The sequence below is a fragment of the Antechinus flavipes genome, chromosome 4 (assembly GCF_016432865.1).
Source record: "Antechinus flavipes isolate AdamAnt ecotype Samford, QLD, Australia chromosome 4, AdamAnt_v2, whole genome shotgun sequence".
Classification (NCBI taxonomy): Eukaryota; Metazoa; Chordata; class Mammalia; order Dasyuromorphia; family Dasyuridae; genus Antechinus; species Antechinus flavipes.
Genome location: NC_067401.1, coordinates 452570454 through 452596286, shown reverse-complemented (window position 1 = coordinate 452596286; position 25833 = coordinate 452570454). Strand labels below are relative to the sequence as shown.

Genomic DNA, 25833 nt, shown 5'->3' with positions numbered 1-25833 from the left:
TTAGGGGTTGAAAAGCTAGATTGATGAGTATTCTCAGAAAAAAATTTTTTGAGAAGTAAGTGAATCTGATGGCACATTACTTCACAGTTTAGTGAAATTCAGCAAATCTAATTCTATTATCCTGTCAAAGTTTCACAAAAAGAGACCTGAAAGCATATTTTAAGCAAACCTTTAAAGATTCCAGCAGCCGCACATGCATCTGCAAAATTCAAAAACATCTGGTGCCGACAGACCTTTGTTTTTCCATGGATTAGGAGAGTAAATGATATTGCCAATGATTAATTAAGTTTCAGTAAAGTTCTCTTTAGAAATGTAGTGCCTCTTTTTCCTTTTAAAGGAGTGCCAGGGCAGTGGAACTCTAGCAACTGATATTTTCATTTCAAAAGCTTTTCAAAATGTGGGCAGGCTCCCCCAATGAAGCCGTTTCCTTTCCGAAGCCCAGGACTTGAATACAGATTGTATAAAGCACTTAAAGCCAAAATACTCTCATTTTTTGTCATAATCAAGTACCAGCGATGATCTGATAAATACAGTTTTTCCTGAAACAGCAAGAGTAGTTTTAAGGTATGCTAGGCTAGAGAATTTCAACAAGCTGTCAAAAGTTAAGGAAAAAGAGACTGCTCATTCCTTTGGGACTTTGAGAATGGTTTCAAAATGCGCACAGTGAAGATTTCCCCCTTGCTCTGCTTTAGAAACTCCTTTGAGCAGTGCAGATTGTGAGCTGTACTCTAATGGTGTGAGAATTGCAGTGTTCAACATGGAGCAGTTAAGTGACTTAGCCAAAATCCCACAGACAGTATGTGTCCGAAGCAGGACTTGAGTCTGCCTTTTCCAGGTTCTGAGGAGAGCTCTCTGTCCGGACACTACCCATGTCTCTGACAAATGTTTGCCAAATTTGGTTAAATTTTTGGAACGACGAGTTCCTTTTGGAGAGGAGTTCCGTGGGCTCAACAGGCACAGATGGCCCTCTATCCACGAGGTCTCATTGCTCAGTTTGTATCTAGGCTTGTGTGTCTATGCTCCCAACAGAAAACTTCACTGGCTCCATTTTAACAGAAGTTACAATTTTCACCTCTCCGGGGATCGAATCCCTTTCATTTGACAATCATTTTCCTGAAAAAAGAGTTTCATTTGAAATTCACCATGTAAGTGAGAAGATTGTCATCCATAAGTTTAAGTGAGGATTGTATAGATTTAAGCTTCTGTGTGGCAGGATAACCGATTAATCAGCTATCATTTATTAGCCCCTCACAGGGTGCCAGATGCTACAATAGGTGCTGGGATACAAAGATAGGTATGCTATTGGTTTCCTTGCTGTCTAGGGGAGGGAAGGAGAAAGGGAGAAAAATTTGGGACACAAGATTTTGCAAGGGTGAATGTTGAAACTATCTTTGCGTGTATTTTGGAAAATAAAAAGCCATTAGAAAAAATAAAAAATAATCATGTCCTTTCAAGGACATTGTATTCTATCAGACCAAGAGCCCGGATGAGGGCAAACACTTTGTGCTGGATCCAATTAAGCTGGCTTGGTGAATTTCTCCGTGTACGCTCCACAACTTACAGGTGATGGTGGAGACTGTTGCAGGTGGCTAGCGACCTCTTGGGTTGCCAAAAGGGTGATGTATTCTAGTGTGCTAGAGAGAAAATCTCCGACTTTGGAGCCCAAAAGAAAGAGAGAGGCAAGTGAAAGCAGAAAGGACCTTCCTCATCAGGATTGGTCCAGATACCGAAGGTCACGTGGGACTGAGGCGCTAGCAATGGGAAGTGGGAAAGGGTAAATAGACACAGATCGTGATGGAACAAAAGTATATTGTCACATGCAGGCTGGAGAGGTTACTACATCATTTGCTTCCAACAACAAGACGCTGAAGATTAGGGAACAGAAATCCACCAAGTCCTATGAGATATTCAGTGAATAGTCGACTTCATTTGACAAAACACCCGTTAAGTGTTTGCTATATATAATTTATATATTGGAAGCAACAAATAGGAAAACAAAAAACTCTTCCTTAAAATTCTTGTTATCAAATAATAACTGCTAATAATAATGATGCAATAAATGATTGATATAGCACTGGAAGGTTTCTGAAGCTCTTTGTAAACTTTATCTTGTTCATGCCTCACAATAAGCCCATTAGGTGGGTATTAGGGACATTGTTGACAATTAATAAGTGAACATTTATTGAACTGAATAAGTGCAAGGCACTGTGCTAAGTACTGGAGATACAAAAAGAGGCAAGAAACAGAATTTGCCTTCAAGGAATTCACAATCTACAAATGAGGAAACTGAGGCACGGTGTGATTAAATCTCTGCTGCATGTCACACTGTGAGGAAGGGGGCAGGGACTGGGTGAGAGGAAGGCATTCCATCCATCCCATGGTGAGATGAACGCCCTCGCCCTTTCCCGCGGGGGCCAGTCTAAGCCTTGGACACCATGTGCCCAGCACCAAGACACATCCCACAAAGCACTGGGCCACGGCGGACAAAGGCCAGCTCCAGACAGCAGCCAGCCCGCCAGCCCTGGGGACCCGGCCTCTTTGCTCCAAGGCACCGGAGTTTACTGTGGCTGGCATTTCCTAAGAGCTGAAAACGGCAGAAGCATCTGTGCTGAGCGCAGATAAATAAAAGAAGTGGGTTCCTATGGGAACCTTTGGCGGCTCAGAGTACCCAGGCCCCTGGGACCCTTCTCTTTCATCTCGGCAGCTCGAGCTGAAAGCCAGACCAAGGACGGCACTAGCAGAGCGGGGCTGGGGGGCTGCGGAGGAAGAAATGTCCCAGGAAGCAGCTTCGGAGCAATTCTCCAGACATTTGCCCGGGAGAATGGTGTCCATTGTTAAGAGAACAGAAATAAAAAGGATTCTGTCTTTAAAAAAAAAAAAGACCCAGACACAATTATGGCCACTTGATTAGCTTCTGAAATATGTTTTCTGAGTTGCTTTCATTTAAAAAGAAAGCCCTAAGTCATACGAGAGTAAAACTAGTTATTTTATTAAAATATTCTGTCTGTCTTTGTTTCTAAGACTCCTGGCCATTCCCAGTGTGGGAACCTTGCTCACCCAGGCAGATCGGCAACAGGTCTGTGCCTCAGAGCCTGTGAGAGGTGCCCACACCGAGGGGTACAGAGCTCGGCCAAGGCCACGGGGCTGGCTCTTGTAAGGGGCAGCGCTCACCCAGGGCTTCCTGACTCAAAGGCAACTGAGCAGCCATAAAACGTCTGCTTCTCATTGGGAGAGAATGTCCCCTTGATGTTTTGCTGGGACCCCTGATCTGTCCTTTATCTCCATGGAGGGACTGTCGCGTGGTGGGAATTCAGGACGGAACGGGACAGCGATGACCACAAGGACCGCTGACACTCGCACACGTGTGTCTGTAAGTACGTCTGTGCCCACATGTACACGGTCCCACACGTAGGGTGGCGGCAGGGCTGGGGCTTGTCCCTTGTCCTCAAAGTGCCCACAAATGACGTCTCTCTGTGGAGGTCCAGGGACCGTGTGTCCAGCGGGGCCCGTCTGACCGACAGGACTCAGAAGGCTCCCCCACAGCTCGGGCACAAGGAGGCGGCGGGAGCCTCGGGGTGGAGGTGTCTCTAACCGAGCCGCTGCAGGCCCGCTTTGCTCACGGAGCACAGCTCCTTCCTTTTTTGACTCTCATGCTGAGAAGTCTTTTGTGTCCCGTGTCACACACGGTTAGTGTTCTTCACTAGTTAGTAGTTCTTCGGAGAAACCTTGACCGTGTCCTTGGATTACTCCTGACCTCTGTGTGAGCATTTGCTTTGCATGAGCTCTCCATAAAACAGTCTTTTAGGGAAATATATGCTGGGAACCCAGCTGCAACAGAGCTGGGATGCTCGGCGGTTCGTTTGAGAAAGGACCCCGGGGTCCGGAGCTCTCCTTCGTCGGGTCATCTTCAGCATCTTCCCAAGACGATTCAAACGGTTATTGAGTTTCCCAGCATGACCTTGGGGTGCGGTCCAGGCTCATACAACACACTGGCTCTGTAGACTGTCTGGTAGGCAGCCCGATACATCTTCTCTCCCGCACTTCCTTCTCCTTCAGAGTCTTCCACACCCTGAGGATCTGACACCCTCCCCGTCATCTCTGGACACCCCTGGAAAGCAAACTCAGGCAAATGCATTATCCACAGCATTCGGTATTTTCCCATTGGCTGTAATCAGTGGTCGGTGCTGGCTGGTGGAGAACCTGTGTTTCCTTGGTGTTGATGGGTCAAAATTAGCAAAAGTGGCAGAAAAGTGATCCGTACTCTGTCCCATCTCGGCCTTGGAGGGCTCCACAAGGTCAGGAAGCAAAGTCCTTTGTACTTCAGTATGGACTTTTCAAGCTGACTTTGGTGTTATATTGCCAATGATGACTAAGGGAGCAAACCCCCTGTGACGGTCAGCCCTGGGGCGTGAGGGGGGCTATTATTATCCCAGACACAGATGCAGAAGCTGAGGGATTTGGGAAGCCTCCTGTCACTAGAACGTGTCTGAGGAAGGATCTGCACTCCGGGCTTCCCAGGCCAGGTCCTGCCCCCCGGGACTCCCCAGCTGCCATGAGTATCAGCAAATACCCGGATGGAGCTGTGATTTCCTCGCTGTGGCTCTGCCCCACAACAATGCAGTTCACAGCCCTTTCCCACCTGGCCATCTTGTCCCACTCCTGCCCATACGCTCCCATAAGTTCGGGTTCAAGTTAAACCTGCCTTGGCCCTTGTTTCTAATTCGGCCTTGTGGTCCCTTTTCTTCACACCAGTCTTTCAAATCCATGAAGACAATGCCCCTTTTAGACTTAGGGGAGAAACCGTCTTAAGTGATCAGTTCTCAAGTCCTTTTTTTAACCCATGGTTTCATTAGAAGGATGTTTTAACAGGAAAAAAAAAGGGGGGGGGGAAAGGACGTTCCGAGGAAATTCCAACGCAAATTGAAGGCTATTCGGCCATGGTTAAATGCCATATTCAAGATCACACGGCCAGTATGTGTCAAAGGTGGTACCTGAACCATCCCTACTGGCTTCCAGAGCATACTCTTTAGTCGCCAGGACACACTGCTTTACTTTTGTGCCTCTAGACAGTATAACGTGAAAGGGACTTTAGTGACTTATTCTGCATCCTTCCCTCCTCCCCTTTGTTTACATACGAGAAAATGGAGAGCCAGAAATTGTATCTCTGCTTTATACCACATGCAGCATTAGGTTGTTCAGCAAGCGCTTCTGAGCCTAATAATTTTCTTCCAATCTCTAAAATTTGCAAAATATTTTCCACACAAAACTAGAGGAAAGTGCAGTCATTATCACCATTGCCCCAATTCTACAAACAAAAAATTGAGGCTCAAAAGAAATCCAATAACATGCACAGGATCATTCAACTCTTAGGGATCCAAATGGAGATTCACGCCTTATTCCCAGTACAGCTCCGATTCCATCACATCCTGTGCTTATAAAAAAGACACGGCCTTTGTGCTACTAGTCGCAAGCCTTCTGTCATTCTAGGATGCGCAGAAGTGCCTTAGAGCTTCGAAGCTGTGCGGGGCAGGAGCAGGAGGGGAGCCGTATCTCAGAGAACAGAGGTGATGGAGAATGGAAAGGCTCCATCTTAGCATCATGGCACCCTGTTGGTATTCAGAGTCCAACCGCAGAACGCAAAAGGCAGACTGGTAGCACACACAGGGGTGGAAGTCCCAAAGGCTCAGTGTTCTTTTACTTAAAACAAAAGGGTTGCTTGTAATTTTGGAACCTCCAAGGAGTATTTCAAAGGGTTCACAAAGATCAATGCACTCTATGTACAAAGACTCGGGGGTCTTTAAAATCTTCCCATTTGGACAAGCTTGTCATAAAAACAAAAAAGTGCAATTTCTTGGCAGTCTGAGCTCATATCAACAGGAATTAGACAGTTAAATCATGCTTTGGAGGACAGCTCGGGGGACATGATTGTTTTACATATGAGAAAAGTGAAGGCTGGAGATTGTAGGTGATGTGCCCATAGTTATTCTGGGAACACATGGCAGAGTAAACACTGGACACCAGTCTTCTCAATCAAATATTTCCAAAGTGTATGTACACACATAGAAAGAAAGAGAGACAGAGAGACAGAGAGACAGAGAGAGAGAGAGAGAGAGAGAGAGAGAGAGAGAGAGAGAGAGAGAGAGAGAGAGAGATTATGTGTATCAGGCATTATGGTTTTTCTTGAAGATATCAATTAGATATGTACACATAAATATTATCTCTAATTTATCCAAGCTCTACATCTGGTTTGTTCATAGTAGTTTGACTATCTTGGTAGTCAATCCAAGTCAATCAGCATTTATTAGGCTCCTACCATGTGCCAGGCACTGTACTTGGTGTTGGAAATAGGAAGGAAAAAAGCAAACATTTCAGTCCCTGAACTCATCCTATAGGGAGATAAAAAGTGTAAACAGAGAATACCAGCATCTAGCATCCAAGAAGTCCTGATCAGATGTTTGCTCAATTAAACCAGTCTCGGAAACCTTTATAATCCCATGGGAAAAGGGATTGCCGACCTAGAAGCTCAAGTCTGGCAGTTCTTGCTGCTCATCAATAAAAGTGGTGCAGCCATTCATACTTGTAACTTCAGTCCTTCCACCACCACTCTCAATCAGAGTTAGGGGCCGGTCTCATTCTTTAAGCATTACCTCAGACTGTTTAACTCACGTGTGCATTTCTTCTCAGCAAGCTCTTTAAAAATTGAACCCAAGAAAAATACTACACTCATCTCATCAAATCAAATAACCCCAGAGGTTGCACACGCCACGGATTTGTCAACACAAGAAAAGAAAAGCAATTACTCCATTTCATTTCCATGTTCATAAGAATATCTTGTATTGTTTGTACGAAGGAGGAGAGCGGTGTTTGAGATTATTCTCAGATTGCCCTGAAAACTGTGTGGAGGACGGACAGTGGTGCAGTCACGGTGCTCTCCAGCAAGGATTCTGGCTTTGCAGCAAACCGTGTTCCTGACCCTGTCCCCATGCATAGCATCCCCTGGCCTATTTTGCATGCTGCTTTGGGGGTACCTTGCCTTTCATCCTCCCCCTTTTCAGATTCCTTCTGTGTCGCTTTCCCGAAACTCCTTGAGGGTGGGGAATGCTTTCTTTTTGTTGGTATTTGCATCCCCAGAACCGACACAATTCTTGGTACATAATAAGCACTTAATAAATATGTGATAAATAAAGGAATAGGCGACATAGTTATTGTTGATCTTTTGAACTATGTCCACCTTGTACTGACTCCCCCAGTAGCACAGGCTCCCCAAGTAGCACAGGCTCCCCCAATAGCACAGGCTCCCCCAATAGCACAGGCTCCCCCACTAGCACAGGCTCCCCCACTAGCACAGGCTCCCCCAGTAGCAAGGGCTCCCCTGCTAGCACAGGCTCCCCCACTAGCACAGGCTCCCCCAGTAGCACAGGCTCCCCCACTAGCACGGGCTCCCCCAGTAGCACAGGTTCCCCAAGTAGCACAGGCTCCCCAAGTAGCACAGGCTCCCCCACTAGCACAGGCTCCCCCACTAACACGGGCTCCCCCACTAGCACGGGCTCCCCCAGTAGCACAGGCTCCCCCACTAGCACGGGCTCCCCCACTAGCACGGGCTCCCCCACTAACATGGGCTCCCCCACTAACACAGGCTCCCCCACTAGCACAGGCTCCCCCCGTAGCAAGGGCTCCCCTGCTAGCACAGGCTCCCCCACTAGCACGGGCTCCCCCAGTAGCACAGGCTCCCCCACTAACACGGGCTCCCCCACTAACACAGGCTCCCCCAGCACTCCCATAAAACACAGTTCAAGTTCCACTCCCTACATAAAGTCTTTCTTGAACTCCTCAGCTACTAGAGTTCTCTCCCAAGAAATTAACTTGAACTCACATTTTTAATTAATTTTATGTGACATATGTATTTTATTTACCTCCCATGAACCCCCTACTAAAAAAAAAAAAGAAAAAGGAAATTCTGGCAAAAATAGAACTATTTAACCATACATTTACTTTATCTCTAGTTTTATTTCTATATCAATATTCACTTTGCCACTGCCCAACCTGAATTGTAAGCTTTTGGGGGAGCACAGAGTGCCATTTTCAACTTTATGTGCCCAGTACTTAGCACCTGGCACAATACCTAGAACACAGTAGGCACTTAAAAAAATTCCTGAAAGCCAGCTCTCATTCCTCCCCCAGTAGCACGGGCTCCCCCACTAGCATGGGCTCCTGTCAGAAGAGCTGCTTCTGACATTGTGGATTTTTCTGCCATTTCTCTCCTTCTGTCTCATCCCAGAGCTTTTCTCAGTGCCTAGTTCCCTCCTCACCTGGAACCTGCATTCTCTCTCCCAACCTTCTCTTTTTGGAACATCCTCTTGCCATAATCATACCCTTATCCAATGGTGCTCCTGGAAGCTCTCTTCTACCCTTCTAGTCTTCATCATCACACCCATGTGGACACCTCTTCTCTCTCCTCCTTCTTTCCCAGCTGTTCCGTTCCCTTTTTGTATTTTATCTTATCCCGTTAGAATATATGTTTTCTGAGGGCAGAAACTGTCTTTCCTTTTTACTTTTTTTCCCCTAGCACATAGCACAGTTCTGAGCACATAATATTTATTTAATACTTGATGTTCCTTTTAGATTGTTAATTGACTTGTTGGTTGATTATATATGTACATATTACTTTCCCCCTAGATTATAAGTTCTTTAAATGCAGGGACTATTTTATGTCTGTATCCCTAGGACCTAAGACGGCACCTAGAACATAACAAACACATAACAAATGATTTCATAAATGGAAAAAGGATGTGGAGAGACAGTCTAAGCAGATGCTGCTGTAAATCAGAAACAAGTTGGGGAAACTTGGACTAGGATGGGGTTTGCAAAGCAAAGATATTGTCCTGGAAGTCATTAAGTTAGTCTTGGTAACTGGAGGGATTGAGCTGAGAGTAAAGAGAGGCAAGCAAAATTAACCTAAAACCATACACCAGTATTAAGTCCAGAATAAAGGAAATGCAAAAGAAAGCTACTGATAGTCAGTCATAAGGAAGCTTGAAAAGTGTTCCTCATTAGGATGTCATCATATTCCACCACAGAAGTCATACTCCAACTCCCCCTCTTAGCAGGGAGGCGACCCCCACTTTGGGGTCTCCAAGATTATGTCCATGAACACAAGTTCTGGCAGAGCTGACCAAGTTCTGGGGCCTCGGATCTGGAACGCTCCCCCCACCTCAATCTCGTGCCTTCTTCAAGAACCAGATTAATATGTTTATCTGCTCTGCATTTGTACGACATGTTTCTCTATTTCTATGCATGTCATTTTCCACATTAGGATGTAAACCCCTCGAGGGCAAGAGATGCTTGTCCTCTGCTGGTTCCCTTTGCTACCTGGCTTAACCTAGTGCCGGGCCCACAGAGGTGATCGAGGCACCTGATGAATGGGGGGCACTTGATTAATTGGTTGGATTTGGGTCTAGCTGTGGGTTGCAGGCTGTGGTCTGAGCACGGGCCTAGCTGAGTCATTCATCAGCTGATGGTCCCAACGTGATGGATATTTCAGCTGCACCCGTTCCTAAGGTCGCCTTTCTGCTCATACAATCTGCCTCGATGGGAGGATCCCTGGCTGGAAAATCACTGATTCTTAAAATACTGTGACCTTGGAAGTTCACAAGCGTTCATTTCTTGGAATCTTAGAGACTTAGAAGGAAGCTCAGTGGACAGCGAGCACAACTCATGGATGGAAAAGTCCAGAGAGAGTGGAAGCAATTTGCCTAGTCACACGGCAAGCAATGAGGGCCATGTAGTGAAGGAAAAGGTGAGAAATTAAGCTTATGGGGCAGCTTGGAAATCATTGGCACACAAGCAATAATGACTCGATGCCTCCGAAGGACTGGACTTGGACCACCACGTGTGACGTAACAGACTAGGACGTGAGGGGCTCCTTGTTTAGATGGGACATCTGCTCCCAAGTTAAGTCCTATAGGCAAGACTGGAAGTCACGAGAAGAAGAAGGGGGCTGTGAAGAGCAGTCAAGGGGAGAATCCCTTCTCTCCAGGACACATGGCAAGCATCTCTTCCAGGGGCTGATACAGCCCCCTCCAAGTTAGCTCTAAGATTTTTTTTTGAAGAATGGTCATTTCCCTTCAGAACCAGGTGAGGAGGTCTTATCTAGCTAATACTCAACCAAAAAAAAAAAAAAAAAAAAAAGGTTCCCCTAGGCTGAGGCAACGGGAAAGTGGTGAGTTGAGAACAGAAGGCCTGAGTTCAAATCCCCTTTAATCCCTGTATGACCTTAGGTAAGTCACAACCTCCAAAAATTCTCTTCTGTAAAATAAGTGACCCTCGGGGATGCTTTCAGCTCCGAACGGGAGTTCCAGCCTCAGGGTCTCCTCCCAGACTAGCCCCACGATGATGGGATCCACACTTGGTCTGTCTGCCTTTGAAAGCCAACGGCTGGGTTGGATTTTCCTGCACACTTCGCAGTAACCTCTAGCTCCGTGCTCCGCTTTGACCGTTGCTCTTTCACTGCGGCGAGAGTTATAAATTCATTTTCATTTAGGATGTTGTGGGGCAGGCGACGGTGACAAAGACAAAGTATTCTTCTGTAAGCAGCCAGAATGAAATCATGAATAAATAAACACGGTGAACTTCCTGGCTAAATTAAGAAATGTTTATTCATAAAGGAATTCAGAACGGAGCGCCAGCGCCGCTGAAAAGGTGGGGCAGCTGGGTCTCCACCTCTAATAGGATACATGAGGCTTCTGTTAGATCAGAGGAAAGATGGGCTGCCCAGAGAGACCCAGGAAGCTTTCGAGATGCGTTTATCACATACAATAAGTCCAATTTCAATGTGTCAGTTGATTTCTAGCTGAATGCTTAAGCATCAGTCCCGACGCCTCGAGTAGCTTTTGCCGGGTCTGTCATCAATCCCCCTCTCACAACAAAATCATACAAAACCCCTTTCTTGATTATTTCATTAGGCTTCTCGCTCCTTTCTCGGTCATTAATTGTTTGTTGGCGACAACAGACTGGGGGCAGTTCTTTTCCTATTTCTGGTGTTTCTTTTGAGAGAAATAAATGACTCCCAAGCTTGAGCTAATCCTCCTGAGTTAAGATGCAAGATCTTACTGGAGATTCAGCCTCCTTCTACACGTTTGATTTGTTATAAAATGAAATGGAACGCTGTATCGATTTCATGCTTAATCAAAATGCAAAAATGTCTTTTCTTCCTTTTGTTTGAATAGTGGGAGAATCCCGGCGCAAAATGCTGCACAATCCGCCCCTTATTGTTGGGGGGGGGGGGAAGGGAGTCGGTTTTGCCTGACCCTTTGGCTGGGTTCTTTCTCTTTGGGACAAGAGAAGTAAAAGAACCTTCTCCAGGTCTGGGGAGCGCATGCTCATGTCCGATACAAAGGGCATCAACACAAGTTTTAAAAATAATGACGACAGACACAGAAACAAATAAGTCGACGAGTGCATCTTCATCTTCCCAGTAGCAGTTTTACCGGAGTCGGAGGCCAAAGATCTGCTTCCAGAAGACATTTGTGCAGCGGCGAGGGACTACGCCAATTACCAAAGTAAAACACCCCACGATGAAAACCCATGGATCAATCTCCATGCCCAGATAACTTCAGTACATTTTTAGTTGCATGAAAACTAATTGGAACAATTTGCATGGATGAGAAATTTTGCTGGAAGACTTTAATCACAGAGTAACATAATGGTTTTCTGCTCCACATAGTCAGGGACGTGACGGTACCTTTAGGAAGACGGATTCGTGGGGAGGGTGCAGAAAGCGCGTGGGCTTGGATGCAGGGAGGAGCTACTCAGAAAGTTCTGTTCGGGGTGGGGTAGTGATGCTTTAGAAAGGAAGCAGGAGGGCAGGGAGCTAAGGGGGGCGACAGCTCTGGTGAGGAAAGCTGCCATTTCCTTGAAGAACCAAGTAAGAAATAGCAGTGAATACTAGGATTCTCTTTTTTTTTTTTTTTTTTCTAATGAAAGCAGAGACATTGGGGCAGTGGTTCAAGTGCTTTTGGCTTAGAATTGTTAAGACCCCAGTCTGAAGCTTCCTTCAAACACCTTCTATGGCATCACCTTGGGCAGACCCCCCAGTTCCCCAGGACTTGTGTCCTGAGCTCCTCAGACTAGAGGGGCAAGCGGACTTCCTCTGTGGAGTCTGGTACTTTGTGCTGATTATGATGCAGATCATCCCTCTTCCAGGACCCTTTTCATATCTCTAACAGGGCTTGGATCCTGCCTTTCTCCCATAGCTGTTAGGATCCCAAACCTTGGAGTACCAGACTGCCAGGCTCTGGCTATTGTTGTTAGCAGAGAAGCAATGGGGCAAAGTGGCAAAGGGCTAGCCTTGGAATGTGAAGGTTATGGTTGTTGTTTGTACAGAGGCCTTGGGGCAAAGTGGGCAAAGGGCTAGCCTTAGAATGTAAAGATCATGACTGTTGTTGTTTGTACAGAGGCCCTGGCGCAGCCTTGGGATGCAGAGGCTGTGGCTGTTGTTGATATGGAGGAACTGGGGCAAAATGGGCAAAGGGCTAGCCTTGGAATGTGGAAGACATGGCTGTTGTTTGTACAGAGGTCCTGGGCAAAGTAGGTAAAGGGCTAGCCTTGGAATGGAATGGAAGACTTGGGCTTAAGCTTGTCTCTGGACAGACTCCTGGCTGAGCCCAGGCAAGTCATGGTCCCTCCCCACACTTCCAGAAGACCCTGAGGGATCTTCCCTTCCATAGGAGAGGGCGGTGGGCTGAGTGCCCCCATTCCTCATCCTGGAGAACTCACAGCCCCGGGCCCAAACACTGAGGGCCGGTTGTGGCGACAGTTCTGAGCAGCGAGTGGTCTGTCAGTGGGGAACGTGACTACCTTAACATGAATTACTGCAACGCTTTCAGAATATTAATTTAGCATTTCTGCCATTTCAAATAGGAGTTAATCTCCTGGGCTCCAGCCCACGGGGCCCCCGAGGGCCCTCGTACTTCAGTGAATGAACGTCCCTTCCAATCGCCTCACTCCGGGGACCCCGCTCTCGGGATGGGGGCCGAAGCTGGCTCATTACACTCGGCATCCTTCACGATCGGGCAAAAGAATAAAATCTTAGGAAACATGAAGCCGAGGAAGGAAAAGAAAGTTTCCCAAGTGTGTTTCTGGCCGTCACTTTAGTGAGCCGTGGAACTCTTAATTTACAGCGAACGGGAAGAATATTCTTTCAGCTGTTAGTTAAATGAAGATGAAATAGTCGGCAGTTGTTGATGCATCCACAAATAATTGCAGCGAGTAGCCCCGTGTATTTATGGGTACAGGGAGTGAGGCGGGGAGCCATAAAGAGAAAGGAAGCCAGGGATGCAGACAGACTGACCGGCAACTGAAACACTGACAGACTGAGTGACTGACTGAGTGACTGACAGGTGGACTTGCTGATGGATAGAAAGACATCCTGGCAGACTGACACAGACTGACTGTCTGATGACTGACAGACATCCTGGCAGACTGACACCAGATTGACATATGAAAGACTGACTGACTGACAGATGGACTTGCTGACAGATAGACAGACATCCTGGCAGACTGACACCAGATTGACATATGAAAGACTGACTGACTGACAGATAGACAGACATCCTGGCAGACTGACAGACAGACTGACTGGTGACTGACAGAGAGGCACACAAACAGAGAGGAGGAGAAAGGATTTGAGGTCCTACCACAGGTTCTGCCAGGAAGAGCTGGAGGTTACTAGGGGCTCCTTAATGTAAGAGTGAGGAAAGGAGAAGGGTAGATGTGCCAAAGGAGGGAAAGCACTACCTGCCCTTGCTGTCAGTGCTCCTCTTGTCCCCTTCCCAGGCAGCAGGTGTACACACTGACCACTGGGAGCCTTCCCACTCCAGCCACCAGCAAAGAGATCCCACCTGGCCCTGAGTTTATCTGACAGTCAATGGCCTCTTGCCTAATCCCTGACGTAGCTGGAGGAGATGAAACCATGGCTGGTCTGCTCTGCCCAAGGCACGGGTCTCTCCATCCGTGCTAAGGGCAAGGGAGAGAGCCAAGGTCCTCCAGTCAAGTCTTTGGAGGGAAGGATCCCTTCCAGCTGGAAAATCCGGGAAGCTTCATTAAGGAGATGGCCCCTGTATCGGGCCTTGAGGGAAGGAAACGGGCTCAATCGGCAGAGACTGAGAGGGAGGATGTTCCAGGATGGGGGAGAAGGGTGGGCCGTAGTTGAGCCCAATCTGGCTGAAGGAGAGAAGGAGGGATCTGAGCACCAGAAAGGAGGCTGGAAAGGGAATTTGGAGGCAGAAATCTGGAAATCTGACGGCCCAGCCAGGGAGACCTGGGAACGTCAGTGAGCTCAGGCAAGCTTGATGATGCAAAGTGGGACCTAGGAGCAGAGAGACAGGCTCGGGTTTAGGAGGGAGTTAGGGAGATTTGGGGGCCATTCTGGGCTCAGGGATAGCAGGCAGGCTCAAGAGCAAAGAAGTGAGCACAAAGATCTGGGCCAGAGGCCATGTGATCTGGGCCTGACCCAGAGAGAGAGAGAGAGAGAGAGAGAGAGAGAGAGAGAGAGAGAGAGAGAGAGAGGATGAATGGAGAAAAGAAGGAAGGAGGAGAGGGAGGGAGGGAGGGAGGGAGAAAAAGTGAGGGAGGGGGAGAGGGAGGGAGGGAGAAAGGGAGGAAAGAGGAGGGAGGGGAAAAGGGAGGGAGGGGGAGAGAGGAGGAGAGAGAGAGAGGGAGGGAAAAAGGGAGAGAGGGGGAGAGAGAGAGAGAGACAGAGACAGAGAGAGAGAGACAAAGAAAGAGACAGAGACAGAGAGAGAGAGAGACAGAGAGAGAGAGAGAGAGAGACAGAGAGAGAGAGACAGAGAGACAGAGAGACAGAGAGAGAGAGACAGAGAGACAGAGAGACAGAGAGACAGAGAGAGAGAGAGGAGAGATGAAGAGACATAGAGGTAGAAAGACACAGGGAGAAAAAGAGTTAGAGATAGAGACAGAGAATCCCAGGGCTTACCACTAGGGAAAGAGCGCTCTCTCCAAAGTCAGGCAGTGCTGGCCATCCCGGCAGCTGCCTGGGCTCATGGGCACATGGACAAAGGGAGGGGATTGGACCGAAGGCGTGGGTACCACGACAAAGGGGGGGATTTGGGATCCCAGGGGAGGACCTGTGAGAATCCTCTTTCCGGGCACTTGTGAGCTCTGGCCGAAGCCCTCACTGCCTCAGCTCCGTTTTCACTTGGGTAAATGTGGCTTGGAGGCCGGAGCCCAGGCAGCTCTGGGGGCGAGGGCTGGAGGGGAGCCCCCGAGGGCAGCCACTGCACGGAGGAGCCTGAGCCGCTCTCTTCTCAAAGACCTCCTTTCACTGGGATTTTCCCAGCGTGACTCCGCCTGCCGCTAACCGCGCGCTGTGACGGCGGCGTCGGACTTGGCGGCTCTGAACGGCCCTTGTTATTTTTGTCCATCGGCCAGAGCAGGCGGAAGGGTTTAATGGAGCCAGGGGACACTGGGCTCCTACTCTCGTACTTCTCAGACGCCCTTCACAAAAGGTGCCTCTTTAAGCCCCAGTTTCCTCTCATCTATAATAGGAAGGACATCGACAACTTCCTCTGATGGCTGCCAAGCTAAACCTGTGATCTTAGAGCAATCTGTGGCCTCTCGGGACCTCGGTTTCTTCATCTGTCACACAAAGGGCTAGCGATCCCAGGTTAAATTCCCAGGTTAAACCGTCATTGGGAAAAGTTTAACCAAATAACTAGAAATACAACCGATGTTCATTTGTGTTTCCCTAAGTTAACCCGATGCCCCCGGGGCTATTTCTGTTTGAGTTTGACCCCCTGGGCTAGGTGACCGTGAACGAATCCTGTTCCCCCAGTGCTCATCCCCTCTCCCAAGAATCGGGAAGGGGGAGGGGAGGAGCATTTCTCAGGGGCTCGCTGTGGGCCCCGGGCTTTAGCTCCATTGGCTCCCTTGATCCTCACAGCTTGGGAGGGGATGTGTTATCGTCCCCATCCCTAAGTTAAGGGGACCGCGGTAGATGGAGGTGAAGGGTCTTCCCGAAAGGGGCTCCCTGAGTGAACATTCTCGGGATGAGTGAAGCGCCTGCAGGAGCTGTCGGAAAACCCCAAGTGTCCCCTCTCAGGAATCCCGGCACCTCACTGCCGCCCCCCCCACGCAGGGCTGAATGAATTTTAGGGTGACCCCCCCACTTCCTCTTCCTTCTCAGTTTCCATCGGAAGAGACCTTTCAGAATCCTCCATGTCATCCTCTCCCACTATACACGGTCCTTAATATGTAGCCTCCCCGATCCTCCCTCTGCATCCTGTTAATGAGGCCCCATGTCAGCTACTGTATCTGAGCAAGCGCTTCCAGAAAGCGTGTTGCCGTCACCGACCCAGGGGGCTTTCGCCGGAGCCCCTGCCCAGAACCGTATGTTTAGCTGCTCCCTGACGCCCAAGATGATTGGTCAGAGACAGCTTCAGAGACCCAGGGAAATGACCTGGGACATTTCTGCCGCCCAGGAGGGTACAGACCACCACCTTCACGCCCCCTGCAATCCCTTGTCCTCAGCACTGTGGAAACTGTTCTCCGAGCATCGCTCGCCACCTCGAGCCTATGAGCCACGACCTTGGCGGGCGGAGCTCCACGTGCAGAGAGGCTGCCGACAACTAGTGTGTGAATGGTCCTTGAACTTGGTCCAGGCCAGGGGAACAGCTCTTGGGGCTGAGCCTTGGTTCTACTGCTCCAACTCTCCAGGCAGCCCCCTCTTCTCAGATTCTCCCACACCTGGGGCTTGGGGACCCCATGGATGGCAGCGGGACCCCTTGGATGGCAGCGGGACCCCTCAGATGGCAGGGGGACCCCACAGATGGAGGTGGGACCCCACAGATATCAGGGGGACTCCATGGAGGCGGGACCACCAGGATGGCAGGGGGACCCCATGGATGGCAGGGGGACCCATGGATGGCAGGGGGACCTGACTTCCCACCTTATGGGGCCGTTCCAGCTGAGCCATTAAGCGAGAGATTCTCTCAGCCATTGCAAACACTTGGAAAGAAGGGAGGCCGCATCATCCCACACTCGCACAGAGGCTGAGGCTATTCCCGCCTGTGACTTTCAAAAGGAAAATAAACCTACTTCCAAAAAGGGAGAAGCTGCTGTCCCTGGCCTCCTGCCCCGGATTTCCCCGCCCAGCATAGCCAATGGAAAGGGTGCAGCCAGAGGCCCTCTCTTCCAGCAAGATCCTGCCACCCCCCAGGATGGCTCTCCCGGACAAACGCAGCTTCGGTCTTCTTTCTTTATGTCCCCACGGCCTAAGACAGGGCCCGTCTCATTGTAAATACCTGTTGGCCATTTCTGAAGGCTGCCCAGTTTCCCTGGGCCTCAGTTTTACCATCTGTATAATGGAAGAGGTTTGGCTACTTGACCTCTGAGGTCTGGACCTCTCCAGCTCTCCCCGTACCTAACTCCCAAACACCTCCAAGAGGGGGAACCTTCCTTACCTGCCATTAGTTCCCAGTGGCCCTCATTGGGATCCAGGCGCCAGCTGCATTGCTGGAAGTCACTGCCCCAACTTCAGCGGGCATGGAGATCCTGGAGGACCTTTGGGTTCTTGGACGGCTGCTGCCCACCACCGGGGAGTCCAGAAACAGGGGACGGGCACTGAGAGGGACCGGAGCCGGCGCTTCTCGGTTCTTGTCCCGAGGTTCACGTGGCCGAGGTCAGCGTCCGTCTGTCCCACGTGTTTACTCTTCCTTTGTACGATTTCCTCGGGGGAGAGGGAAAGCAGGCGCGAGCCCCAGAGCCGGCAGTGACAGAAGGCAGCTTGGTGATGGGCCCTTATTTTTCCAAAGAACTAACTGCAGGAAACTCGATCGCCGCTCTGGTGATTAAATATTTATCCTAGAAGACAGTCGCATTGTTCTTGAGGATCGCTGCTCAAAGAGTTTATTTTTTTAAAGAGATAAAGTGCTGAGGTCACCGGAGCAGATTGGCTAAATTGATTTTGAACCCCTGCTGAATGACATTCTAATCCCTCCAGGTGTGGAATACCACCCGGCTCCCCGGCATCATTTGTCATTCACTGTCCACTGAACAGCCATAATGGCCGGCTCCCAAACCCTTGTTTTTATTGATTTTTATTCACTGTTTTCCTGTGGGGACAGAGGCAGCTTCGCCTGGGGAAAGGGCTGCAGCTGGAGTCAGAACATCAGGTTCAGTTCTAACCTCTGACAAGAGGCAAGTCACCCCTTCCTCAGTGTCCCAGGAGAGGGTCTAAGAAGGGACTAGTGCTCAGTGGTGAAGGGAGTTCTTCTCAAAGAGCCCCTTACACCGTGGAATTATGGGATCCATAGAAATAGGGCAATCCCTTAAGGATGGAGGAACAGGAAGCAGATCTTGAGATCCTTGACCAAAAACAAACCGTTATCTATCTTTGGCTTTTCTTCTGGCCTCTTCCGCCCTTCAACCAAAATAGCTTGGGGGGAGGGCACTCCCACAAGATGAGTCAAACATAGTTTTTTTTTTCTGAAAATACAAATTAATCTTCTATGGAACTTCTTTTCTGAACTTTTCAGTCCTGGACAGATCCTCGCTCAAGCTCCGTCTCTGGAAGACATGAGGAGAAACTTTCGGTTTCCTGCGATTGACAAAAATGGTAAGTGCCCTACCATCTGAAATTCTCCAAAACAAAAAACTACTCTTTGGGGATTAATATACACTTAGGAAACAATGGATTTAAAAAAACCTTAAATTTAATAACCATTAACCAAAAACATTCAAATACCCTCCAAAATATCATATTATACAATATATCCCATTATTTGTAGATTGTAAAAAACAAACAAACTAAAAAAAATCCATATTAAATTTAGCAAGGTAATAACGTGAACCTGAGCCATATCTAGGACAGGGCAACTGGCACTTTTTGTCATAAGCAATAACCATGTGTTGGAGGGTCACCAGGTACAAGTGTTTACAATAATGACTTTTTGAAAATATTATTATATTTTAATTAATTGACCATTAACTGGCAATATAGAAATCCCTGAATACCTACGTACAAGACTAGTTGATTAAAACATAGAGCTGCCGATGATACTTTCTCCCCAATACCCATCTACCCTTTCCTCATCCTGCAGTGGGAAACAAGTATTCTGGGATCTCCTATCGCAGAGACTCCTATCAGTGACATAGGAACATAGACTTAGAGGTGCCATTATCCTCAAAAGTTTCGATAATTTATTTTAATCCCACAAATAAACAACCAACTCTTTGGTTGAAAACTAATTGCAGCTCTGAGTTCTTTTATAGGACCAACATTTTGGATACTATTCATTTCTGGTGAGATTTTTTAATGGCACAGTAGAAGGGCAGAGTATATTTCACTTTCCCTATAAGGCAGTGTGGTTGTGTGAAAAACCCCAATCCCTTTATTTCATAGATAGAGAAATTGCGGCAGAGGCTACTGAATGGGTTAACTGAATTCAAATGAGAAATGTCAAATAACAAGGATTAGTTCTTATTCTTAAAAAACAGTGCTCTTTTTGCTACTCTTTGACGCTGTACAAATTTCTGTCATTGTAGCCAAAAGAAATACAGTGGCAGGTTCCCCAGGGACACCAGTGTTGAGGCTTCTTCCCCCCAATTCAGACACTAGTCCAGAGTTTTACCCTCACACTCAAATGATTTTTTAATGAATTATTCTATTCATCTCATTGTACTTCGGTTTCCATCTGACAATTACAAAATTTTACATTTGAAACAACCCCAGCAGATACTAGTCCAATACATGAACACAAAATACAAAAATAAAAATCCTGCCTACAGACATCCAACAAATGATCATCTTTGTCTTTGCTCAAAGACTTCAGTGAGGAAAAGAAAAGAAAATGTTGCAACTCTTTTAAGAAAACCCTTCTCTAGCCCATTATAGCACAATGGAGCTCTTGACTATAGTTCATCAGTGTCAGACCCTCCCCTACTTCCTGTTTGCAAGAAGGGAAGGGGCAAAGGAGGGGACATGGAGAAAAAGTAGGAAGACCAATTCAAAGCCCCCCTTCTATGAGAAAATTGTCCTGATCCCCACCACCTCAAACCACTTTGTATTTAGATGTCATCATAATTGTTCTGAATCTATGAATTATCTTGTGTTATTACTCGCCCATTGGGACTGTTTCATTCTCGGTATTTTCATCCCATTCTTCTAGCATAGAACTTGGCACATAGTAGGTTCTTGATAAAAACATCCATCGATTGATTCATGATATATCCATTCACATAAAAACATGATTCATTCACCCAAAGCCATATCACAGGTCACTAAACACAACTATCCACCATAGCAAGGCAGTAGTCACACGACAGCCGATTGAGTTGCTACAAACAACTTTGCCAGAAAACAGTCTTTTCCTCCTTGCCTACAGAAGCAACTTCCCTCCTCCTTTAGGGAGATGCTGGAAGCCAGCAACTATAAGAATCTCTTTTGTGCTAGGACAAGGGCAGCCATTCTTTCCCCTAAGTCTGGGAATCTGTGTTCCCAAGAAAGCTAAGCCATATGCATAAGGCATATGTAAGCCTTCATCTTTTGACTTTGTGGAAAACTGGAAAATGGGTTATCTAGACAGAGTCTGTTTCTTAAAGCTGGTGCATTTTCCGGGATTTAAGAAACACAGAAGTTAACACAAACGCTTGATGGAATAAGAAATCTGCCCCAAAGGCCCTTCAACTTTTAGGATGGCATAAGTGATTTGGATGACCTCACTAATGTGCTCAGTCTACAGTCTCAGAGTTACCTGAGGCATTAGAAAGCTATTTAGAAAAATACTCTAGGGGGTTGGATGGATGAGGATGCGATACCTGGCAACGTTACAGCAAGGGGCTTTTATGATTTTGACTTTCAGCTCTTGCCTGGAAAGTGGCAAGCACCATTCATCAGCAGCTTTACAGCATAATTGTGTTGTCCAGTAACAGAATTGGGGGGAAGGAGAGTGGAGATAGAAATTGTGGTCATGAGTCAAATCATCCCTTTTTATATATAACTGTAATTTCATTTTTCATGCTTTTATAGATGTTACTATACAGCTATAAAATATGGAGTATCCTTTGAAATGTCTGCCTTGACCAGAAGTATTACATTTCAAAGAGAAGTTTCAAAATGGAGCAAATAATTCTGTGCAATCTATGTTTTTTAAAGAAACATCCCTTGTGGTCAGATTCCATAAGAGGGAGAAGTAAGGTAGAAATGCACTGGCTCAAGCACCAAAGGAACATTTGTCCAGTGGCTGATTGTGGCCACAGTCGGAAGAAAGGGAATAATCATGAAAATCATCTCTGGCGTCCAGTGATCACTTATAAAAGACTTTGTAGGCAATCTCTCAGATACACTGGGAGGTCTGAAAGAGAGAAACTTTTCTTCAGTATGGAAACTTTGGCAGTTTGGTCATGAAGATCAGACAATCTTAGAATCTCAGGGTTAGAAGGACCTTGCTTTCCAGTCATCCACTCGGTTCCATACCTGAATATTGAGTGATACCCCCTTGACAATATCCCTAATAAATAGTCACCCAGCCTCCACTTGCAGACTCAAAGCATTTGTTAACCATCCATTAGGATTATTGACATGGAGCTAGAAGGGACTCCACTCCGTTTCAGAGAAACTGAGTCCCAAAGACATCAAGTACCTTGTCCAAAATCATAAGATATTCTACAGAAGCATGAAATTAAACTACAAATCCAGCACATTTTCTACTGTAAGGGAGTAGAAGAGAAATTATTCCCCCCTCCCCCCATTTACAGATGAAGAAACCAAGTCTGAAGGATGCTAAGTGATTATTTGACTGGGCTCCCCTAGTGAAAAAGTGTCTGGGGGATAGAACAGAACTGAAAACTTTCTGACTCCAAAGTTCCACCTTCTATCTACTGCCCCATTTTAGCTATGCAAGGGTATTTAGAGGAAATAATCATTTATGAAGTGCCTGCTGTATGCTGTGTAAGCAGTACAAAATATTATCTCATTTAAAATAATACCAGGTTCTTCCCATTATGCTTGACTGCAGAAAGTCTGTACCTTCTTACTATGAGCTAACGTGCACTAGGGAAAAGGGAGGCTATTAAATCAGGTGATAGGCTTTCAGGGGCATAAATCCTGAGATAATAATAATAATAAGAGTAGTAGTAGTGAAACATAATTAGCACTTATATCACGTTTAAGGTTTGCTAAGTACTTTACCAATATGATTTTATTTTATCCTCACAACCACCCAAGGAGGTAGGTACTGCTATTGTCCCCATTTCATAGGTGAGGTATTGAGGCTGATTAAAGGAAATGGCTCAGAAGCATCCTACTAGTATTAGAAGCAGGATTTCAATGTGGGATCTTCTTGAACACAGGTCTAGCACTCCACTGAGTGTAGCCAGTGAACTTGAGGACTCTTCTGGGGAGGTTCCAGCAAGGTCTCTGTTATCTCTTCCGCTGATAGATTTTTTCAAGGTCTCTGTCTTTGACTCTCATCCAGATTTGACCCCTGGGAATGTTTCCTCCCAAAGTTAAATGTCAAGGAAGGGAAGGTAGAGGGGAAAGGCAGCTGACTATAGACCTGGGACATCAGGGTTTGTATCTCAGTCCTGATGGAAACAAATCACTTAGCTTCTCCTGAAATGACCTTTCTTGTCTGTCCAATGAGGAGGGTGAAGCCAGTGACCTCTAAACACCCTTGCAGAGCTAAAGTGGGGCAGTAGATAGAAGGTGGAACTTTGGAGTCAGAAAGTTTTCAGTTCCGTTCTATCCCCCAGACACTTTTTCACTAGGGGATCCCAGTCAAATCACTTAACATCCTTCAGACTTGGTTTCTTCATCTGTAAATGGGGGGAATAACACCTATTTTATAGCATCGCTAGGAGCATCCAGTGAGAGAAATCTTAAAGCATTACGTCAAATGACTGGTAAAGCTGTGATCCCCGAAGCTCACCACAACATCCTGGGTCTGAGTTAAGTCAGCCTCCTTCTGTGACCGAATGGCCCATTGGGCTCAGTGCCATGAGTCCCTTTGGTGTTGCTCTGACCTTCATCGGATCTCCCTGTGCTGGCAGGTGACACAGCCCTTAAGGTATGAGATTGAATTTGAACTCTGGTCTCCCTGACTCCAGATCTAGTGCTCTAGTTACTGAGTCCTGTATTTTGAGATGCATTTTTCATTCTATACAACATATACATTACACACCCACCCCCCCACACACACACACACCCGCTCCGCTCAGCCCTGACTAGACAGGCTGATGGGAGCCCACTGGGCAAAGGTGTTCACATGAGCTGTAGTTGTCTCCAATCTGTTTCATGACCTGCCTAAATGATTTTGACAGGGGTGTCTCTTGAGGAAAGTTAGGTCTTTTCACCAATTGCACATTGCTATGTTTTTTGGGAATTTAGGTGACTGGGATGGACTTGGAAATGTGGCAGTCTTGGGCAGCAATGACTGATGACCAGCAAGGTAAAGGTCCTGGCTGGCATTCACATCTCAGCTTGGGAAATAACTCTTTTAACAAACAACTTCCCTTCTGCCTCGGGTGATCTGGGCTCTCAAGATTGGCTACAACACTCAGAAAAAGAGGCATTTTTTTTGGTTCAGCTTGGATATTCTGAGTGTGCTGCATTTGAGAACTGTCCAAAAGAGGGATGGGCATCCTTAGGACATCATGGATATCCTTCCCTCACTGGGCCTTAAGCAGAGACTGGATGATCATTTGTAAGTGGTGTAATAGGGACAGATATGAGTTAGTCAATGGGCCCTGGCCATTCGGTACAAATCTGAGTCCTGGACCTTCCAAATATTCCAAGCAGAAAAAAAAGCATCCTGGTTTAGGGATGAAAGTATTTGGTGTGATGTTAGGAAGGATTGTGTTCAGATTCTGACTCAGATGATTTCAAACTGGGTAATCACGGGCAGAACACTGAATCTCATCATCGCCCCCAAGCAGCTCCAAATTACAGGACATGCTGATCTGCAGCAGTGAAGAAAAATATCCCCCCTGCAGCTGTGTGATCCGGAGAAAAACACGATTGTCTCTGAATTTCCGTTTTTCATCTGTAATCCTACTTGTACCATCTAGTGGGGAGTGGGCTGTGGAGAGGCCCAACAGTTAAGGGCAGTGTCAATGCCAGCTGTGATCACTGATGATCTCATCTCTCCGAAAGGGTGTTTTTGATGCTTGCTAAATTTAGCATCCTTGGAGGGGGAAGGAAAGAAGATCATCCCGTCCTCTCCCTATGGATCAGCAGCATTTACTGCATGTATTCTCTGTGCTGAGCATGGAGATAAAGGAATAACTGAGTCTTTTCCCAAGAGGGAACAAAAGGTCTAAGTAGGGCTCTTAACCCACTCCCAGCTCACTTTTAGGACCTGCTTAACTTTGGGCCAGTTACTTCTCTCTGGGCCTCGGTTTCTTTCTATGAAAAATGAGGGGCTTGACCATTTCACCTCTCCGGTTCTCTAACCCCGACCATGGATCTGTCACGGAAATAAATAAAAAGGGTACAACCCGAGTTAAGTACCAAGGCTCCTTGGGCAATATTTATGCACGTGGGCCAAAGCCAAATAACCCACATTGCAATTTCCCTTCAACTCGGCTCACTCCGCAAGTGATAACATTTAAGTTTAATTTTCTTTTCGGTAATGGCGCTCTAGCAGCTGTTGACCAAATTCTGCAGACGCGCTGGAAAGGAATTGGCAAGTAAACAACTTACTTATCACGGAAACTTCGCTCTTGTCATTGCTGGCACGAGTCTGGGCTGAAAAGGGAGCTGGGGGAGGAGGCAGACGTCCCCGTGACCTTGCGCTCTCTTCCCACAGGCTACGTGTCGGACCCCATGAGCGCCATGCACTTCCCGGGCCCCGGCGGCTTGGAGGAGAGCGGCTGAGGCAGCCGCGACCTACCGGAGGAGCCGCCCGGCCCGGCCTCCGGCGCCGGGCTTCCGGTACCGCGGACAGCTCCCCCCAGGGCACTTCAAATGGCTTTGCTTACTACTAGCTCCGTGTCATTTTCTTCCACAAATTGGGCCGAGGCTTTGTGTCGAAAACATTAAAATGCAAAAGAGGAAAGCCCGAAATGGAGGTTGAAAAAGTGTTGTTAATTTTGGGAGCTAACACTAAGTTAATCACTGTATGCATTATTTCCTAGTATTATTTGGAAGCAGCCCGGCAGTCCAGAGCAGTCACATGTTAGCAATAGGCTAGCAAGCTGGTTTCTAAGCTGAATTGTGGAAATGTGGCTTTGAGACTTGTTATGTTTTCAGTTTCTCTCTCTCTCTCTCTCTCTCTCTCTCTCTCTCTCTCTCTCTCTCTCTCTCTCTCTCTCTCTCTCTCTCTCTCCTTGTCAAAATAACCTTCTTAAGCATCTAAAATAAATGAACAGAATTTCAAAGAAAGCAATTATAGTGAAATTCAGTTGTTCGAGTGTTTTTAAAAAGTAAAGTTCACGCGGCCCCAAGTTACTTTGTTGCTATGTGATGGGGGAAAGAGTGTGGGAAGAGCAGCCTCTGCAGAGGCAGGTGGAGCTGGATCTTCCAGGGGACGGCTGGAACCTCCCTGAGACAGGACTGCATTGTCCTCCCACCTCTCCGAATGTGTCTCTGGCTCCTGCAGTTCCTCTGAGGAGTTGGGTGGGAGCCTGTGGTTGGTGCAGGGGAGGGCACTCACACCTTGGGGCTCCCACCTGTGTCCTTTCTTAGTGTCTGCCCTCGGCATCTCCCCACTTCTGTTGCTATGGAGTCACATACCCTACATGCCCCTCAGTGATCCCCTACAGCACCCAATAGCCATCAGAAGGGACTGATAGCATGGCTAAGGGCAGAAGTGTTGCACT

The 25833-nt window shown here is 47.3% G+C and overlaps 1 protein-coding gene across 1 annotated transcript in view; it reads left to right on the top strand.

Annotated features, from left to right (window-relative positions):
• Window positions 1-25276, top strand: part of TNNI3K (TNNI3 interacting kinase) — a 186761-nt gene extending 161485 nt beyond the window's left edge. Inside the window, exons 14-15 of the mRNA XM_051999424.1 lie at window positions 18552-18631; window positions 24822-25276. Coding sequence (XP_051855384.1) covers window positions 18552-18631; window positions 24822-24889 — 148 coding nt within the window. The 3' untranslated portion in view covers window positions 24890-25276. The remainder of the gene's footprint in view (window positions 1-18551; window positions 18632-24821) is intronic.
• Window positions 25277-25833: the final 557 nt, after the last annotated feature.